Below are 21,458 nucleotides of genomic sequence, written 5' to 3'. Positions count from 1 at the left end.
GGGAAAAAGAATTTGTCGACTTTAACCAAAACATCTTGGGCTACGCCATGAGGATGGGTAGTCGACTTATCGGCCAATTGCAACGTCATCCGGATGGACTTAATTTCAATGTTGCCAAGCCTCTTCACAATAGACAATGGTATAAGATTAATGCTTGACCCCAAATCAATTAGTCCCTTTCTGACATAGACATCACCAATTTTAACCGGCAAAGTAACTCGTCCCGGATCAACCTCTTTTTTCGGAAGCGTCCGTTGGATGATCGCACTACAACTAGCATCGAGGATAATCGTCTCCGGTTCCGTATACCTCCGCTTTTTTGTAAGTATGTCTTTCATGAATTTGGCATACTTGGGCATTTGCTCCAGTGCTTCGAAAAACGGAATGTTGACTTCCAGTTGTTTGAAAATATCCATGAACCGAGCGTAATGTCGTTCATTCTCCCCTTTAGATGGAGCATGTGGATAAGGAAGGTTTTGGATTGGAGTAGCGCTCACTACCTCCTTTCCTTTAGCAACTCTAGAACTTCTCGCTCTTTTCTTTTTCACTTCCTCCACCATTACTTCATCACTCTTATTTTTCTCAATTTCCACACTTTCTTTCTTTTCAACTTCACCATTCTTTTCGTTCTTTTCAACTTCTTCCTCACTCCACTCCCCCACTTCACCATCAATTCTATCCTCTATTATTTTCTCCTCATCATTTTTTTCTTCCTCTTTTTTTTCACTCTCATCTCTTTTTTTATTCTCACTAATCAACTCCCTTCCACTTCTCGTCGTTATCGTTTTACAATGCTCTTTAGGATTAGTTTGCGTGTTCGCCGAAAAAGATGGACCGGGTTGTTGTTCCGCTAGTTGCTTAGCAAGTTGTCCGACTTGAGTCTTAAGGTTTTTGATTGCCGCATCGTTACTTTTTTGATTAGCCATTGACATTTTCATAAATTGTGTCAATGTCTCTTCTAGCTTTAAAGTCACGACCGGCGGTTGTTGAGGTTGGTAAGGATTTTGGGGAGGGTTTTGACGGCTAGAAATACCACCCCCATAACCTTGGTTATGGTAATAGTTACTCCTAGGTTGGAACCCTTGATTCCCTTGGAAGTGTTGTTGTTGATTTTGAGGATGTGGTTGATAAGGTTGTTGTTGTTGTCTCGGTTGGTAGTCTCGTTGGTTCGCCATGTAGTTTACTTCTTCGAAGCCGGGAGGTGGACAAAATCTAGTGTCATGCTCACCTTTGCAAAGCTCACAACAAGCTATTTGTTTAGCTTTTGAAGGTTCTCTCAACTCTTTTATTTGTTGAGTTAAGAGTTCCACTTGTTGTGAAATGAGTTTGTTTTGGGCAAGAATAGCATCGTTCGTCCCAAGTTCAAGCACTCCCGGCTTCTTCAAAGAGTTGTCTCTACTTTGACTTTGGAGGTCATTTAGAGCCATTCGGTTAATAATATTTGTAGCTTCTTCGGCGCTTTTAGACAATAAAGAACCACCCGAGGTAGCATCCAACAAAGTCTTGCAATTCGGTTGAAGGCCATTTTTGAAAATGTGGATTTGAGTCAATTCGTCGAAACCGTGCCCTTTGCACTTCCGAAGCATGGATTTGAATCTTTCCCATGCCTCATTCAACGATTCGTTGGTCCCTTATGAAAACACGGAGATGGCCGTCTTGGATTCTATGTACCAGTTGTGGGAGAAAAATCTTTCGATGAACTTCTCTTCCAACACGTTCCAATCTGTCATGACGGCAGGTGTTTGATCTAAGTACCAATCTTTTGCTTTTCCGAGCAAAGCGTGGGGAAATAATCTTTTGAACAACGGTAGCTCTTGAGCTTGATCAACTCCGGCCGCCAATGCTATCTCGTAAAATTTGGTGAGAAAAGCAAAGGGATCTTCATGGTCCATTTCAGTGAATGGACTTCCATATAGTAAATTAAGAGTTCCCGTCTTCATATCGGTTTGCCTTCCCGTGTGGTTGGCAAACTGAGCAGTATTCCTTGGACTGTTTACACATGGAGTGGAAATGGGCGGTGGTTGTGGTGGTTGATCCATGATAGGTATGAACGGTGGTGGATGTGTGGTAGAAGAAATTTCTCCTTGTTCTTGTCGTTGTCTAGCTTGTTGCCTCCTTCGTCTCGTTTTGCTATTCAGTCTCCTGGTGGTTCTTTCGATCTCGGAATCAAAAAGAAGTTCGTCCACAGGAATCTGCCCTCGCATAAAACGAAAGCTGCACACTAAACCAAACAAATTACAAGCACAAGTCAAAAATTCGAAAGCTAAAAATTAAGCAACTATTTCGATGCTCGCAATATCAATTCACAATCCCCGGCAACGGCGTCATTTTGTTGAGTGTAGTTTTAAGTGTCGGGTTTTTGTTATCGTCTCCACAGGGATTGTGAGATATCGCTACCGTTCGACAGTTGTTTCAATTCTTAACTCGTAGTAACAAAGGGGGTTTTGGTTTTAGTCACAGTATCTTGCATAAAAGTGTAATAAAATGCGGTAAAAGTTTTGGTTTTTCTATTTGAGAAATATTGTCAAAGTTAGGGTTCGACGATCACTTTGCATGTATATGTTCGATCAACAAAACTTATAAACTCCTTTAGATGACAAACTATTTCACAAAGTCCTCCCAATGTGTTTATCTCTAACACACATTGTGGGTTTTCCCATTTTGATCCATTGTTTATCTCTAACACAATCTATCAAAATGACAACTTTTTGGTTCAACCTTATGGTGAACAAAATCATTCATTACTATCTCTAGCTAACAAACAAGATTGGATGAAAACCTAGGTAAAGAGTTGGTAAACATCTCTCGATCATAAACCAACACAAAGAGTTTTCAATAAAACAAAGTTTTCACCATATATTCATCATTAAAGAGTTTATAAATGAAGATCATCCCATTTACACACAAAGCTAATGATCATCTACATCTAACCTTGACAAAATGAAGAACTTAGCCACTCATTTTCATGGTGGCTTGCACAACAAGTCTCGGTTGAAGGTTGATCAACATCCAAGTCGAAGAATCGAGATTGGATGGGAATCCACCTTCTTCTTGTAGAATAATGTTAAGAGATGAAGAAAAATGGGTTTCTAGGTTACAAAATATCTCTAGAGCAAATGCTGAAAATATCTAAAAAAGTACAAAGTATGGAAGTGTAAAAGTATGGCTCCAAAAAGTAGCCCCGGCTACTTATAGTGCTGCTACTGAGTTGTCATGCTCGCTAGACGAGCATAATGGTTCGCCTAGCGAGCCCCTAGAATAGGCACCAGAGGCACCTGCGCCCAGAGAAATATCCTTTGCCAGATTTGCACATTCGCTAGGCGAATCCCACGCTTCAACCTTTGCTCCAGCGAGCTTAGGAGGTTTTGCTACTGGAATTGCTCGCTGGGAGCTCGCTAATGGCTCGCCTAGCGAGTGAGTGCTGGCTGCGCTTTTGACCAAGTCTGGGCGTGTTCGCTACCACCTTCGTTGTCTGCTCGCCTAGCGAGTTTGTTGATGTTTGCTACTGTAAAATACTGGAGATGTTCGCTGGAAGCTCGTTGGGTGCTCGCCTAGCGAGAACTTTGCCACAACACTCGCCTAGCAAGTAAGCTGATGAATGCATTCTTTTTCTTGGTCCCTTGCCATTTTCTTGTGCCTTCATTTTCTATTATTTCATGCCTAATTCCTGCACAATAACGCACAAATCAAAGGTACCAAGATCGTTTAACATTGTATTGCGATTCATCTAAAACAAAGGCGGTTTCGAACGCTTTAGCAACAAAAAGGAGTGAAAGATACCCACATTTGATAGCTCAAATAAGCACTTTTGGGCATCTAACAATATGATGGCTTAACTCTTTTTCCACCAATGCCTTGAATTGTTTGAAAACATCTAATGTAGTAGCCTTTTCATGAATAAAGTAAATCCATGTTTTTCTACTAAAGTCATATGTGAAGGTTATAAAATACTTGTTTCCACCATTGGATGCATGTTTGATAGGTACACACACACATCTGAGTGCACTAGCTCAAGATTTGTTTTGGATATCCATGATGCATACTTTGGTATGGCTTTTCTATGTTGCTTCCTCATCAAGCAATTAAAGTAAGTTCCATCCAGTTCCTTCAAGATAGACATGCCTTTCACCATATCCTTTTTTATCAGTATGTCAAGTCCCTTGAAGCTCAAGTAACCATATTTACAATGCCATAGTTGTACGACATTCTCTATAGTGACTTTCGGGCCATGGGCATGATCACAAGTGTAGACACTACAAACATCCTATTGGATGAGATCTTGGTGGTCATAATTAAGCCATTGTCATCATAAAGCACTCTACATCATCCATCTTTGAACATGATAGTAATAATTTTTTGCATCAGTTGCCTAACATTGAGGAGGTTATTTTTCAGGTGTGGCAAATAATACACATCAATGACCACTTGAATGATACCATTCATGCAAATATTCAAGTTGCCCTTTCACATCACTTGCGTCTTTGAGTCGTCTCCCTATCTGACAGATTCTCTGAACTTCTCATCAAAATTGAAGAGTCATTCCTTAATTCCTACCATATGATTGTTATACCCTGAGTCAAGAAACTAAATTTGACTTTTGGTTTTTGTGGTTACTTCATGTTGTGCCATAAGAAGAAGTTTTTCAACTTTATCGTATTCACCAAAGTTGGCATCACATTCAAGCCAAGTTGACACTCACTTTGATAGTGTCCTACCTTGTGACACTTGTAGCATTCAACTTGATCTCTACTATGTCTCCCTCTACCACGACAACAAAATCCACCATGTCCCCTAACACGATTACTACCACAACCATAACCATAATTTATGATCTCGAACACTTGTTCTTCCTCCTTTTCTTGATTAATCTTCATCTTTCATTCATACACAAGAAGATTGCTCTGAAGTTCATCACATATGATAAATAAGTTATATACACTAAATAAGCTCTATACAAGAAGACTGCTTCTTTATTCATTTGATTCTTAATGAAAAACACCACATAATTAAATGAAAAATATAATAATAAATAAGTTCTATACACTAAAGATCTAAAATTAAAGCTGGGCTAAAAAATCTCAACCTTTTCACCTATTTATCTTTTTTGTTTTTTAAAAGAAAAAATAGTATTTGTTCAGATTTTTTTAAAATCAAAAAAATTCCATAAAAATATTTTTGGAATATATTTTCAACTTTTTTAATTTTTCAGATTTTCTTAATATATTTTTGGAATTGCATGCATGTGAGCGCTTTTTGCGCGTGTATGTGCAAAAATTCTAGAAGAATCATTTCAAAACCCTGTCAATCAATTCTAAAATTATCCTTCTAATAGTGTTAAACTCTATTTATTTGTTTAGTATTGTTTCTAAAATGTGTTATAGAAACATATATGGTGTTCCCAAATTTTGTCAACCCAGTCTCTAAAGAAACTAATGTTATTGATCTGGATGTTCATGTACCACATGTCGGAGAACCAAATGTTCTTGAACACAATGTTGCAGAAGTAGTTTTTGATGTAATTGATGTTGGTAAATATCATATCAAAGAAAAAAAGTTTATATTACAATATGGTATGCTTAAATGGATTCATACTTGTAAGAACAAGTTTGATTCTACATCTACACACCTTTATTTTGATGATACCAAAGTGTGGAAAAATAATTTTTTGCACTAACTGTTTGTCAAGTGTGTAGAAACTAAAATGTCATAACGGAATCTAAATGGAAAGAGCAAATGCAGATTCTGATCAAGGAACTTCAAATTACTTGTCTAGAGACAACTCTGATAGTTGAAGACTCTGAAAGAAACCAACTATGATTGTCAACTCAGAAGACAGCAAAGCCTAATGGAAAGCAAAATTCAAATCAAAGCAAAGTATGAAGCAAGGTCTAAATGACATCAAATTATAAAAGTCAGACTCTGAAGATAGTCATGTCATTGAATAAATCAATTTTAATGCATACAAAGTCTGATGAAAGCAGAAAGCAGATTGAAGAAAATAAAAACACATGTTAAACAAAGGAATAATACAAAGATGTGTTTAAAGCAAGTCAAGCTTCAAGATTATCAAGCCAATGTTTCTGAACAGAAACCATCCAGACAAACTCTGATAAAGCTATGACTACAAGTATGTGTGCAAGTCTCAGAACCCAGTACTCAAAGGTATCTGAAGTCTCTCAATGTTCTAAAGACAACTTTTGAGTTCTACTCAAGCTTCACCAAGTTATATTAGAAGCCTCTGACTAGAAATTGGTAAGAAAAGGAAATATTCTCTTACAGTCAACGCATCTGAGTTGAACAAATTATTAAACTCTTTTGCATTTCTTATTCACATTCACTCTAGAATGTAGTACTTTAAACCCTCACTCTGAATAAACTTTATAGTCTACAACATCTAGGCTCTGGACTCTGATCAATCTTCACTTCATTTATTATATGAAACCTCTGATTATGACGAGTAGTATACTTAAGTAAAGTACAATCAAAAAGAGATTTCCTCATGAAGACAAATTCTAATATCTACTCAAGCTTCAAACCACTTTCATAAGAAGCCTCTGACTAGAAGATTTGAATTATAGGTCTTTACTGTTTAATGTGACAGAAGTTTAAAAAGCAAATCTACTTTTAAAGTAAAGAAGAGTTCTCACGTCCCATCATTAAACAACTCTCTACTGCAAGTGCCGCTTAACTACTGCACATGAAACGACCTTCATACAGCAGATACTTCAAAGGTCAATTCCTATTCTACCCCCCAACAGATACATCCTCCAACTTCATATGGAAGGTGAAATAGAAATAATATGGAGATGAAGAGAGATACACATCAGAAATAACATAAACAAATAAAGAGAGAATGCATTAAATATTTATACGGGTTCGGCCTAACCAGTTGGAATACTCTTATACATAAGAGTTTTCTCTTGATGATTTCATTAAAATCAGAATTGAACTTTTTATAGGATCAGCCCACAGACATTCAACAATAAATGGAGATTTTACAGAGGCTTTTCTCAGGAACCAATAAATAGAGCTTTTATAAAGGTCAAGCTCAAGAGTCTACAATCAGAGTTTTAACATGGATCAAGCTCAAGAACCTACAACCGAAGATTTTACATAGATCAAGCTCCAGAACCTACAAACAAGCTTTTATCAGGTTTAGCTTACAACCTTTTAAATGATGTACAAAATAATTTCATAATATAATCAAACTCTTGAATACAATAGATTAACCACATCGCTAGTTACAACACAAATCTCACAAAGGCTTTTCAATCTTTTAGCACTCCGACAATTCTTGTGAAAAAGTAATTCTAAGAACAAATAAAGTAGAAGAAAAAGAGAGAGGTTTCTATTTAGAAATCTGGTGTGAAATGACATGAGAAGAATCCTCTTTCATATAGAAAAAAATTGGCTCAAAAAAGGAAATGATTCATGAGCCAATTAGTTTATTTAATCGATTAAATCATGTGTTAATCGATTAACACACTTCAAAAGTTGGCAACCCTAATCTAGAAAAGGAAACCCTAAAAAGGCTATATGAAGTAATCAATTAACAACTTTTCTAATTGATTAAGAGGTATTTTATCTTGCTTTAATAGATTGGACCAAGTCCTTAATTGATTGAACAATGAATAAAACTTCTCTAATTGATTAGAAACATTTCTTAATCAACTTCATACACGCTTTGTTAAGTTTTCAAGATGTTTTATGAAATCAGATAGGATTTTAAAAATATTTTTGTGTGTGTGATTGTTCCAGTACTTCAAGACTTACTCTTGACCTTTTACAATTTAAACTAATCACTCTAAGACGTTAAGCACGTGAGCAAGCGAGCTTTTACATTTTCTCTCTTTCGAAACTTCAAAATCATCTACTTGATTCAACAATTTGATTGGTACTTCAATTGGATCCTTGACTTTTTTGACTGTTAAGACTTGAGATATATTTTTCTTGATCAGATGACATCATCAAGATCTTACTAGACAATTGATATTAACTCCCCCTATCACAAAGAACTATAAATTCCAAAATCCAGTTGACTTATGGAATTGTCATCTTTACAAGCTGCTTGACAGTTGTCATCAGTTGTTATCATCAAAACCAACTAACGGTTATACCTGCAAGCATATAGATCCAGAGAGTAAGCGCTTAGTAAACAAAGAAGACAAAAAGAGGAATCAACATTTCCTTTTGGTATATATATAGAGAGTGGAGAACCCTGCGATTAGACAAAGGACGAGAGATCACCAAAGCACAGTCAACGACCTGTGTTTTGCCTCGATCCTACTGCAACACTCAAGTATTTTGATGATAGATCCTTTATCCTAGAAACTTAAGGCAACGTGGGGAGCTTACAATGTGAAACGCTTTCGTTACAAGACAGTAATTTAATGTGCATGTTTCCAACGTCACTCACTCTCGCTCAACGCGTCTACGACTTCGTCTCTTAGGTGAGACCTTTCCCGAACACATGAAGGTCCCAAAGAAGAACAAACTTGAGGTTGATCCCATGCATATGTCACAATCATAACTCCATATCGAGCAACAAGGACTTGGGGAGGCAAATGTTTTGGTCCAGACACAAGATCGGCCCAACATCATAGGCCCAACCCAAAACACCTTTAGGGAAGATCAATGAACATCGCTAGAAATTCACACACCGTATTTAAGTCACTCGCTCACCATTAGTCGTTGGATTTAATCCAATAGTTTCCCACACTCCACAGTGCTCCAACCAGGAGCGATTTTAATCGTCCACCTATATAAACTCGTCTATGAGCTGGAATAGATATATTTTTATTTACTTTTGTCTCGAGGACTTAGACGTTGGAGTGTTATCCTTATAGAGGCACTCTTGCTCCAGTGCATTGGAGATCAACATCGTTATATTAGAGACCTTTGCATCGACCCGTTATCCATCTTCTTTTCTACTTTAGAATATTACTAATTGTAAAAGTATATCTCATTTTCATTTTGTTTCTTATTTCAATTTTTTAATTTAGTTTCTTATTTCAATTTTTTAATTTGGTTTCTTATTTCAAATTTTTAATAGGAAAGTAACACTTCATTGGATTCATATTTTCACCCTAAAGAAAAAGATACATTTCATTGGAAGTTGTCTAAACTCAAAAAATATCTATATGTGCATATGTAAAGAAAGGGTTTTTTTCTCTATTTAATGCCTTTAAAAATCATAACTATTTAGTATTGGAAACTAATATAATTGCCATTTACAACTTACAACTAGGTACTAATTTTCATTAGTTAGAGGTGATTTTAGTATTCAATATTTTCTTAGATCTATATGTGCTTTTAAAATCAATACAATTGTCTCCTCAATAGATACTATGCACATCCAACCAAAAAACAATAAGAACAAAAACACACTTTTCATGTGCTCCAAATATAAATCTTCATACAACAAAACAAACACTTGATCAATTCTATAAAGAGTCTAAAACTAACACTATTTAGTTCTCTTTCACAATAAAAATTAAATCAAAATTAAATCAAAATTTTCAAAAATAAAAGTCCATGACCCGACCCGACTCGCACAATCATGATTTTTTATATTTTCTGAAGTGCAACTCTTTCACAAATGAGATTTTCTGTCAAACATGACTGCGGTTTCCACAAGTAAGAAAATCACAACCACAATTTAAAACCGTAATCTAAATAAACATATTTAAATATCAACAAAGACTCTATATATCTTATGTTATATATACCATTTTCACATCTTAGATAAATGAAAGAAAGCATAAACTATCATATAGTATAATCAAATTCACAGTTTGTACTTAATCCCTGCAAAATCTCTAACAGTATAACCAACTTTTTCAAATCTCCCTCTCTGATTATTCTCTCTAAACTTCAAATACTCAGAACACACAAAAGGCTCATACACTCTCTCATTCCCATCTCCAACAACTTCCTGAGGTGCCAAAACCACTTTCTCATTCTCAAAACACCAAAAAAAAGCCAAAGAGAATCTCTCCACAGGCTTCTTCAAAACCACTCTATGTTCAGAAGATCTTAACTTATCATTACTCCAAGCTTGCATCATGTCACCTATGTTCACCACCAAGGACCCTTCAGAAGGACTTATATCAATCCATTTTCCTTCTTGTGTTTTCACTTGTAGCCCGCCGATTTCGTCTTGGTATAGGATTGTTATGCAGCTCATGTCTGTGTGCATTCCTAGTCCTTCTACTTGGTTTTCTGAATCCATTCTTTCTGGTGATGCGTAGTTGTTTATTCTTAAGTAGCCTTGACAGTTTTTGAATTCAGAATCATAAAATAGCTTCTCAAAGCTTTCTCCTAAAGTCATTAATACTAGCTTCAAGATTCTTTCTGATAAGTCTGTCATCTTGCTACAATAGTCCTCTAGTGTCTCACTGTTGATGAAAATATCAAATAGAGAAATAAATTATGCATTTGTTAAGCTAAAAGCTTAAAAAAAACTAGCGTCTGTTTGGATAAACCGCTTAATTAATCACTTAAAGCATAAGGACTTATCGTATAATAATTTTAGAAAATAAATAAATTAAACACAATCACAAATATATGTGGCGTCCGAAACAAACACGAGCACGGACACGCCATTTTTCAGATGTGTGTCGGGCATCTCATAAGTTCTTCAATTCAAATAAGTCACATATGAAATAGAAGAAAAAAATGGATTGAAAATTTGAAAGTGCTAATGTAAAGATATAACATAGTTTCTTTTAACATTACCTGAATTTAGAATTCTGCTTTTCAAACAAAACATCTTGAGAACTCTTGGCAGAAACATAAAAGTCAGGTCCATCAACTCTAAGGCTCTCAAAGAAAGGAGAAGCAATGAAGTGAGGTGTATAAGATTTCAAAGAAGAGAAAGGACCAAGTTTAAGCTTAGTATCAGAAGGAAGATTAAAGATAAACTTAGACAAAGAATGAAGCTGGCTACAAAGATCTTTGGAAACTTCATGATTGATTATATGAAAAAATCCCCAATCTCTGCATGCTTTAGAGAGAGTTGTTAAAGAAGAAGATTGAAATGGTTCAGAAATATCTATAATAGGAAGATCAACAACATAAGGATATGAATTTGCCATTTGGAAAAGGTGATATTGGTATTTTGTTACCAAAGTTTTGTGGTGTATTTAATGTATAAAAGTTTGGTCAAAAGCTTATAGTTGAAGAATGATGAATATAATAAGTAACGGTTTAGAAGTGCCAACAAAGATATATAGCATAATGAAGCTAAAATAAAACTAACTTGTTAGGTGCTTTTGCATAGAGTCAATAGGTTTTATAAAAGGGATTATGATTGTGGAAATTAATGATTGGACTAAAGTTAATGATGGTGGGATAAGTGGAGTCTATGACCATGATTTATTTTAAAAAAGGATTTGTATAGAAAATAATCAACAAGGGTAGAATTAATATAGAAATTATGTTGCTTAGAGTGTATACACTACTTTTCATGTGGAACATCTGTTTGGTTTATTAATTATAGGTGGTTGGTAATTTAGTCAATGAAATTGACATTCTGAGTTACATTAGATTTTTTTATCGGGTATTTGGATATTTAAAATATTTTGATATTTGAAATTGTCTGAGATATTAGAGAGGAGATTGACAAAATAAAAAAAAGAAAAAGGGAAAATACCTAAATTTATAGAAGAGATCATATGAATAATCATTAATTTTTATTTTTATTTTTTATAATAATAAAATTATATTTTGAGTCGTTACATATTTCATAAACAATAGTGTAATAGAAAAAAACCGGATCATGTTGGATTTTGCTATTTGTGGAAGACGCACGATCACGTCAGCCGACACATCTATCATCGTTGGATCTAATTGAAAGATAATATAGATAAAGTGTCGGATCACACACAAACAATTTTAATCGCCTATATTATATAAAAATCAGCTCGCGTCATTTTAGATATTCAATTGATTCTCATTCTCAAACTACTTTTTTACTAATATGTTGAAGTGTTAACCTTACGAATACCTCACCTCCTAATTGCACCGAAAGTCTGATTCACCATACTGAAAATCTAATCCAACATGTTTGAGCTTTATTCCATACCTCCTAATTGCATTGAAAGTCTGATTCACCACACTGAAAATCTAATCCAACATGTTTGAGCTTTATTCCCATCCCTTCATCTCTGATTACCTGAGCGCAACAGATATGTTTGCCCTTTAACCTCGACAAGAAAAGACAATTATTTCGGGATGACCAAAATAATCTCATATTACTTCATAGTTAAGACTAAGGATAATTTATATACAATCATCATATACCTCAAATCCAATAAGACTTATTTTTTAAAAAATAAAATCGTGAGGATTCTCACAATGCCTTATAGCCGCACTGATACGGATTTAAGGTCGACCAAGACAAAATTACTAAAGGATTTGATATAAAAAGACTGAATTTTCTCCTTAATAACTCTTAAATATTCAATTTGTTTAGAATGTGTTTCTCAAATCTAGAATGCTCTCAAACCTTTAAGAACTCATATTTTCCCACTTCTCAAAGTTGTTAAAACTGATTTTCCAATTTATGCTTTTTAAAGAAGACATGAAAAATTGCATGAATCATGATTTTAATGTTGATTCGAGTCCAACAAATCCAACCTCATACAAAATTCATTAGATACAAGCCCAACAATATAGAGCTGTGTCCCAAAGTGATCAAATAGTACAAGAGTGGTTAATTCATCAATAATAAGATGTTTTGTATAGTTTCATTTTCTTTTTACATGAGTGATTAATTCATCAACAATAAGATGGTTTAAATAGTTTCATTTTCTTTTGACATGTTGCTTGTTTTTAATATATGCAAGACAGGCTGGTAATAAGCTGCCAAGCATCCCAACCACGATGACTTTGTATATTTATATTCCGCTATGCATGGATCACACTTTCTTCTTTTAAAAGTTTTCAACAACTATTTCGTCAAAAGCATCTTAATTTCAGATACTATAAACCATATTCGCACTTTTATCATCTCTTCATTTCTCAAATTCAAATGTGAAGACATTACTCCATTCACAACAACAACATTCTCACGCCATAAAACTCGGTATCCGACCTTACGACAACAACATTCTCATTCCTTAAAATTTAATATCCAACCTTACGACCTAAATTTTAGTATCCGGCCTTACGACCTACTAATCCAAGAAGATATCCGACCTTAAGACAAATACAACATTCACATATCTTAAAATTTAGTATCCGAACTTACAACCGACTAATCTAAGAAGATCAATCTCACTGTTCATTTCCAGGAGCCTATTTAAAGCCAAAACTCGGTATAGGTTATCCGACCTTACAACCTACTAATCCAAGAAGATATCCGACCTTAAGACAAATACAACATTCTCATATCTTAAAATTTAGCATCCGAACTTACAACCGACTAATCTTAAAATTTAGTATCCGAACTTAACAACCGACTAATCTAAGAAGATCAATCTCACTGTTCATTTCCAGGAGCCTATTTAAAGCCAAAACTCGATATAAGTTATCCGACCTTACAACCTACTAATCCAAGAAGATATCTGATCTTAAGACAAATACAACATTCTCATACCTTAAAATTTAGTATCCGACCTTACAACCTGCTAATCTAAGAAGATCAATCTCACTGTTCATTTCCAGGAGCCTAGTCAAAACTCAGTATAGATTGCCGAACCCTAGAAATTGTTAACACCTAACGGAATTCAAAACGGTAATCTCGAGAGAAACACACTCTCTAAACTCAAACTTTCTCTTGCAGGCCAATCTCTAAGGATTATTTTAATACAAGATTAAAAAAATGTGTTAGTGGATTAAAACATTTTAACTACTGGCTGCTAAAACAAGTAAACAATGAGACAAAATGATGTGTAGGACTGACCTAAGAATAAATATGGATTTGTAGGTCATTCAAAAAAGACACAAAATCTAAGCACTAGATTTTTGCAGTGGGAATATCATGATTGCATAGCATCTCATTTGGATCCAAAAAAGTGCTTTGAAGATTTGATCTTGCTATTACTGACTCATTACCTCTTGATTAATCACTTTTGCACCTGCTTAACCAAAGTCAATTTGGGACAAAGTGACAAACCCATTTAAGATTCTCTCAAGTGCCAGATCTTTATCAAGTTAAAAGAATATCAAAAAAACTGATTCTTATATATCAAAAATACTATTCATATTTCTCTTTCTACAAATACTTCCTTAGAAGATTAACCCAAATAGGCTTTTTATGTTATAATATTCACATGGAGGCCAAACTAAAATGAACATCCCAACAAAACATGTACTAAACTAAAATAAGTGCTTAATGTGTAAATCAATGAATTTTCATTCTTGGAACCAAAATAGAAGCAAAGAAGGCTCTAACAAGCTTAATATAGAGAAATATTTTAAGGAGTTGTCTTCTTGAACACCATATGACCTGTGTCGTCCACGTCAAACATGCGCCCGACAAATTCATTCCATCCTTCCGATTGTTTCTTGTCAGACAAGGAGGAACTTTTGCCACTAGATCTTCCGGAATCTTCCTTGATGTCAATTTCATGAAATGTTCCATACGAGGAAGGTGAGTATGCTTGAGGAATATCCAAAGCAACTGCCCTCTGAAGGGCCGCGCGGTACTCTTGACTGTGTTCGCGAGCTAGAGATTTTTGCCTCACCATCTTCTGCTCTGCCGGAATATCCATATGCCGATCTTTCTCTAGCATCAACTGAGAAATATAATTGTTTAGAAATACCACATAATAATAAGAATAATAACCAAAGCCTTGAGGTATAAATAGCTTACATCGAGCGCCTGTCGGGATTCCCTCTCGATCCAAAGGATGGCATGGTCAGAAGTTGCATTGCAAGAAAGAACTATATGATCAAACCTCCCATCAACAGGTACCGCTGTCCTAACAACCGGTGGAAATCTTCCAAACCTGCAACCAGGAGACTATACTCCAAATTATTGCTGCATAAAGATAATATTCAATGCATCGATTTCAATAACTTGATAAATTTAAGCCCATAAGCATGTTAAAAACATATAATAGCCTTTTATGTTAGAATTCGTAATTTTGGCTTAGATATGAGAAGATCGTCTTTTTTTAGTTCAGTAAATGTCATTCGGTACAAAATAAATAGATTGCTCAGTGAAACTTCGTTACGATAGCATCAAATACTGTACCTGAAGGGCTTTCGCTCCACGATGTGATAGAGACGACCAGGTGCGTACAGACGCCTTGGGTCTCTAAGCTTCTTCTCCTCCAGTGTGCAAGTATCCTTTAAGCACAAGAGACACAATAAACAAGGCCAACTGCCAAGAAAGTAAAACAACCATTGTAACTCATAAAGTTGGACTGTACTAATCCAATGCATAAGCATGAAAGGATAACAGTGTTCAGAGCTCGTGGCAAAAGCTGAAATGCAATAATTCAATGCATATGCATGAAAATTTGAAAAAACTTATTTCCTGTTGTTAGTATACAAATTATACCATTTCATTCAACAAATCCCAAAATCTATGAATAAATCAGGTTTACGGCATTCGCTGAGAAAAAAAAATACCATATTAACTGGTTGGAACCAGACGCAAATTCAGGAAAAATGGAACTTGGTTTTTCGCAAGAAAAATGTTCAGCTGATATGACAGGTAGGTAAATAAATACATAAGAATGTTGAAAAAGCAAGTAGTAGTAGTCTATGTTATCAAACTCAGGCGTTCCGGCCGTTATCTCAGCACGGAACAGCACAACCAAGAAAACAGTGTCAGGCCGTACCGTTTCGGGCACAGCACAGATGGGTGACTCGGCTGGAATGACCGCGATAATGGGATTGAATTCGGAACAATGCCGCTCTGATATTACCCTTGAAAATTTAAGGATAGCAAAGTTATTTTATTGAATTTTATTTGCATCTGCAAGTTCGTTATGCTCAAGACTTATGGCTTTTATTTCTAAATATGAATACATCATGAATTTAGATTAATTTATTTTAGTTTTTAACAATTTTGTGTTCATTAGTATTAACTGTATTAGAATCTGCATCATTAAATATCGGTCGTTCCGCTCCCTGGTCCTGTTCCGCTTCATTTTTAGGGATGGCAGCGCCGCTATTCGAGATTGATAACATAGGTAGTAGTTACTTAAAGAGGATTGGATGTGTTAAAGACAAACTTCGAAATGCCCAACGGTGTTAAATTTAAGCCTTAAAATGATTTTGTCTCTACCATCACTCCCCTCCCGTGAATCCCTTTTGGATTTAAAGCATGAACAAAGCATAGGCCCGTTATATATTTCGCTTAAATTTAGTTTAAGCATGTGTACTGGGGTATCGACAGCATGTCCAACAGCAAGTTTTCCAACAATTTATCTTAAGTTTAGGCCTAGGAATGGTTATTATACATCTTACAAAAAATAATACCTCTACCTTAACCTAAGAAAAAGTTCTTCCATGATCAAACTTCAACATCATGGGAACCCCCGAAGGTGTGGGATAGATCAGGAGTTCAAGAACAGTATTATCAACGACTGATTATGGTGGCTGCTAAAAATACGCCTTATAATATGGTGTTGTGGACTATGGCATCTGGCACAGAATCCACCATGCCATGGATTCTCCACGGTAACAACCGACAATTTAGCGGCATTTGATTTGAATACATAGTTTTTTAACTCTAAAAAAAATTATTCCATCACAATGCATCCACACTTCAATCTCTACACAATGCTGGCTCTCTACTAGAATGGCTTAGAAAAATTAATTGTCAATGTCTCAGCATTAACTCATACAATAAAACTGTTTCGAAGTAGTGATAGTTATTTTACCATAAAAGTGACCTGTAGACGCTTTCCAGAGCAGTGGTTGTCCGAGGTAAAAAATCATCCTGCTCAGAAAGAGTAAGCAAGCATAGAATATTACTACACACAACTAATAAATAGATACAAAATCAGCAAAGATCACTCTCTTTTAAGGTTAGGTTCTACGTATGATCGCTTTCTATAAGGAAACCATCTGACCTGTAGTACAATAGAATTGATCACATCCGCGTATCGGACAGCCAAATTGAGAGACATGCATCGAGCAGGAGCAATCGCGTAACATTTCATCTTGTTTCTCTGTAACCCCAATTTGTCGCGATCATGAAGCGCTAGCATCGTCAATAACGCCACCACCCCTGCCCCGAGCGAATGTCCAACAAATGTCAGCATATAAGTTGGATATTCTGCTATTAGCTTCCTCAGAACCTCCCATTCCGCATCAAAAACCCATTCCGCTGCCTTCAATAACCCATTATGAACATATCCGCCATGAAATTCCGTCTGTCCTAGTTTATTATCAAGCAAAACCGCGTAATCACTTTCTTTCCCTAAATTGAGTCCACTAACAGCAAGTATAATCTCCGAACGATCATGATCAAGGTATATCATATACGGAGTAACACAGCCTTGGTTATCCCCGTAATCCTTCCGCAAGATTATCCAATCAGCATTAATACCATAACCACCTTCCGGAGCCCATTGAGGGTTACGAATATCATCTTCGTAAACAGCTAAGATCATGCGACAAAATCGCGGTATAGGCTCAAACTCCTCTGCAGTAGCCAAACCCCAATTCTCACTCTCGTAGCCTGCAGTGTAGAGACATTTTTTCCAAACCCAACGCGCACAACCCAAACAGTAAACACACTCGAGTATAGGAAGCCCACAGATAACTGACATCAATGCCTATACTTCAATTCAAGCATAGTTCACACACAACCTATGCTACTAGGGTTGTCTGAGAATGGGGTAAAGAATGGTTAATTGGGGAAGGGTGAGAAGAAAGGGAGAATAGAGAGATAGAGGGTTTGGTAGTGGTGGAAAGGGATGAATCTGTAGAGGAAGAAGAAAGGGAGAAAGAGGGTTGAGAGAGAGAGAGTTAGGGGAGACTGTGATACCGGTCAGTCAAAGCCATTGTCTCACGGTTCATTGGGTTGGTTTGTCGAATGTACTAATTGGAATCATTAATATTCCTCACTTTTTTTTAATTTCATTTATATAGAGAGATTATTTAAAGATAAAATAGGATTTAAAATAATTTTATATTTATACTATCAACTCATCATAAATTTATATTTTGTTTTTACCATCGATATCGGATTCACTCAATTCGAGGTTAATTTGATTCTTCTTATTAAATTCAAAGTCAATCATGGTTAGAAATTAGTAAATTTTAAAATTATTTTAATGATATTATAATATATTAAATTTTTATTAGATGTTTTTATCTTTGAATGCATATAGATTAATCTCTAATTAAAAATAAATATAATATACTCAAGAGCACTTGAATTACATGTATTTTTTCAATTTAATAAAAAATCTTTGATTTCAATCTCATTCTAAACACGCATTAGTGTTAAATTTAATCAATTTTTTTTATATGAATATGCAGTAAAAAGTTACCGGGTTATCGGAAGTGTTATGTTATTAAATTTAACATTTTTGATTCATTTCAATATATATATATATATATATATATATATATATATATATATATATATATATATATATATATATATATATATATATCAATGTTTTAAAAATCGGACCGAACCGTCCGGTTCAACTGGTTGGATCGGGAACCGGAGATGAAGCCGGTTGGGTCAACCTTTCAAAATTGCTAGTGGATTAAAATCGGAAAAATCAGGTAGAACCGGAAAAAACCGTCCAATTCAAAAAAATGCATAAAATTGACAATTTTTAATTTTCTTTTTTTAAAATTTTAATATGTTAATATCAAAACTTAACCTACATTTTCAATCACAAAAAAAATGCATTTTTTATAACGATACGAACTTCTAAATTTTGTCATTCCATTATAGTTTTTCTTTCGACCATACCCCCATCATCATTACGCTATCCCTTTCAAACATAATCATAAAATCCAACTCAATATTGATTGTCGTTCAAGTCAATGTTGTCAATTAAGATTTATTTGTCGTAAATCAAATCATATTTTTTCTAATGAAGTATATTATATTATTTATTTTTGATATTTTATCTTATTTAATTTAGGTATTCTTATTTGAACTTTATTTTAGTTATTATATTCTATTATTATAAGTTTGGTTTGAATTAGTTTAACTTAATTTATTGTAATTCTTTAATTTGGTCAAATTATTCTTAAATGAATGTTGAAATGAAGTGTAGAACTATATTATGTTATGTTGTGTTATTATATGTATTATCGATATTATTATATTAAACTTATAATGAACTTTTGAAATAATTATTTTATTAAGTTGTAAATATATGATTATGTGTGACATATTTATAAAATTTAATTATATGTTATTAATTTATTTAATAGACAGTTCGACCGTAACTTTAACCGGTTGAATCAATTGAATTTTAAACCGTAAATTTCACCGATTCAATCTTCAATTCAGTTTCTAATATATATATATATATATATATATATATATATATATATATATATATATATATATATATATATATATATATATATATATATATATATATATATATATATATATATATATATATATATATATATATATATATATATATTTTACGCGGAATATTATCTCACTTTGAATTTTGAGTAAAATTGACCAATCAAATATGTGAAGTAGCTTTTTTTTTCTTTAATTAAGTCAAAATTCTAATAGTTGAATTGAAAAATTAAAAATTAAAAAAATATTGTGGAAGACTACCGCTAATGCAGAGAGACATGAACGATGAATGGAGTAAAAGCTTGCACGGTTGGTGTTTGAGCTTAAAACTCTAAGTTCATGAACTTGAAAAATCACAAGTTTGGAGGTTGAAGATGAAGTGTTTTGCGCGCTTCAGAGGGTAATTTGAATCCCCCATTCAATCAGTGTGTGCCACCTCACTAGCCGTTGCCATTTGAAGTTTATTTTTCTATTTTTTTTTATTTAATTTCTTTTTTCTTTCAAAATTCATTTTAAATAGCTCTATTATTATTTTTTATTCCAATATTTTTCCATAATTTCATAAAAATATTTTCTACCACGTGTAATTTTTGCAAAACTTTTAAAAGTCATTTTGCATTTAATTCATATTTTCTTTTATTTTCCATTTAATTTTCATTTAACATTTTATTTTTAATCATTTTGAAACATTTTTCACCCCAACTTATGAGATCTCAATACTTAGAGTATTTGTGACTTTCTAAAAAAATTTGAGACATTTATTTGATGTTTTGATACCTCTTTAGAATTTTCCCTTTTATTTTATTTTCTTATCATTTATAAATAATTAATTATCAATTTTTTATTCAGTTTTATTATTCACTTGATGTTTTGACTTAAGTTGGTTGCTTGGTTGATAAAGCCTTCCATATTTCAAATCATTTATAGATGGACTTGAGGTAGATCCAACCTTCTTTAATTCAAACATGTTGATAGATGATCATGAATCATCTTCAACACTTTGTATGAATGATAGGTTATCCCTTGATGCGTCATATTTTGAGTCCTTTAATTTGTGGATAGATTGACCCTTATGTGATTGCCTTAGCTCTCCTCTTCATTCTTTCTATCTTCATCTCTTCTCTTCTTTTGCTTTGATAATTGTGTTACATGCTGTAGGAGATTAACTTTGTGCTAATTCTCTAACATGTCTGACACATAGATTCTTATTGATTGGCCTCAGATAGGTATGTCTTCTACATAAGCCTACTTACAATTGCTTAACATAGCATTAGATTATCCCGACATAATTGATTGTTCACTAACTTCTAACATTAATCATAGACTTTACTTTATTGTCATTTAATTCTTGTCATTTAATTCAAGTCATTTACTTTTATGCCTTTAATTAATGCACTTTACTTTTATGTCTCATTACTCATCATCTCACTTCATACTTTATTCATCTTGTCTTTTTCATATGTTGCTTCTTATCTTGTTTGATTGATCTGTTTGTTAAACTCAATGAATCAAAACATGATAAAGTGACTTGACTTGATCTTTAAGACCTATGATTGACTTCAAGTGTTGATGACCTCTTGGGACTTTGGACCTCGTACTTAGGACTTAGACCCTTTGCATGACTTGGAGTGACCTCAGACCCATGAATCTTGTGGACACTTTGACTTGGCTTTGCTCATGTTGAACTTTTGAGCTTGTGTTTTGTTCATTTGCTTTATGCCTACGCCTATTGCATTCATCTATTTAGGTTAGTACACATTGTCACACACATGGATTTCTCTTGGGCTACCTAATAATGAGACCTAGGCTCAGTACACTTCATACCCATATGGCTTTCTCTTGGGCTACTTAACAATGAGACCTTAGGCTAGTTTTGGTATGATCATGCGTCTTTATTTGTTTATCAATCGCATTCCCTTGATTTGGATTAATCAAATTCCATTTTGATTAACTTGATCCTTTCATCTGCTATGCTTCCCCTTAG

At 34.2% G+C, this 21,458-nt stretch overlaps 2 protein-coding genes across 2 annotated transcripts; both read right to left on the bottom strand.

The window, feature by feature from the left end:
- Nucleotides 1-9,745: 9,745 nt before the first annotated feature.
- Nucleotides 9,746-11,237, bottom strand: LOC127135219 (gibberellin 20-oxidase-like protein). Its single transcript, XM_051061985.1, has 2 exons — nt 10,738-11,237; nt 9,746-10,397 (listed from the first exon to the last, which is right to left on the bottom strand). Exons 1-2 carry the CDS (start codon nt 11,094-11,096, stop codon nt 9,788-9,790), a joined length of 969 nt encoding a protein of 322 aa, XP_050917942.1. The 5' UTR covers nt 11,097-11,237; the 3' UTR covers nt 9,746-9,787.
- A 2,929-nt stretch (nt 11,238-14,166) lies between these two features.
- LOC127135218 (uncharacterized) lies at nt 14,167-18,015 on the bottom strand. Its single transcript, XM_051061984.1, has 5 exons — nt 17,034-18,015; nt 16,842-16,900; nt 15,203-15,331; nt 14,819-14,954; nt 14,167-14,741 (listed from the first exon to the last, which is right to left on the bottom strand). Exons 1-5 carry the CDS (start codon nt 17,733-17,735, stop codon nt 14,421-14,423), a joined length of 1,347 nt encoding a protein of 448 aa, XP_050917941.1. The 5' UTR covers nt 17,736-18,015; the 3' UTR covers nt 14,167-14,420.
- Between the last annotated feature and the right edge of the window lie 3,443 nt (nt 18,016-21,458).

This window comes from Lathyrus oleraceus, chromosome 4, assembly GCF_024323335.1.
Source record: "Lathyrus oleraceus cultivar Zhongwan6 chromosome 4, CAAS_Psat_ZW6_1.0, whole genome shotgun sequence".
Lineage (NCBI taxonomy): Eukaryota > Viridiplantae > Streptophyta > Magnoliopsida > Fabales > Fabaceae > Lathyrus > Lathyrus oleraceus.
This window is presented reverse-complemented; position numbering and strand designations above follow the sequence as displayed.

Coding starts and splice junctions, on each gene's coding strand:
- LOC127135219 (XM_051061985.1), bottom strand. CDS start 11,096: ATGGCAAATTCATATCCTTATGTTGTTGATCTTCCTATTATAGATATT. Junction 10,398..10,737: donor AAGCAGAATTCTAAATTCAG/GTAATGTTAAAA, acceptor TTTCATCAACAG/TGAGACACTAGAGGACTATT.
- LOC127135218 (XM_051061984.1), bottom strand. CDS start 17,735: ATGTCAGTTATCTGTGGGCTTCCTATACTCGAGTGTGTTTACTGTTTG. Junction 15,332..16,841: donor GTCTACAGGTCACTTTTATG/GTAAAATAACTA, acceptor CTTTCTTGGCAG/TTGGCCTTGTTTATTGTGTC. Junction 14,742..14,818: donor AATCCCGACAGGCGCTCGAT/GTAAGCTATTTA, acceptor TATATTTCTCAG/TTGATGCTAGAGAAAGATCG.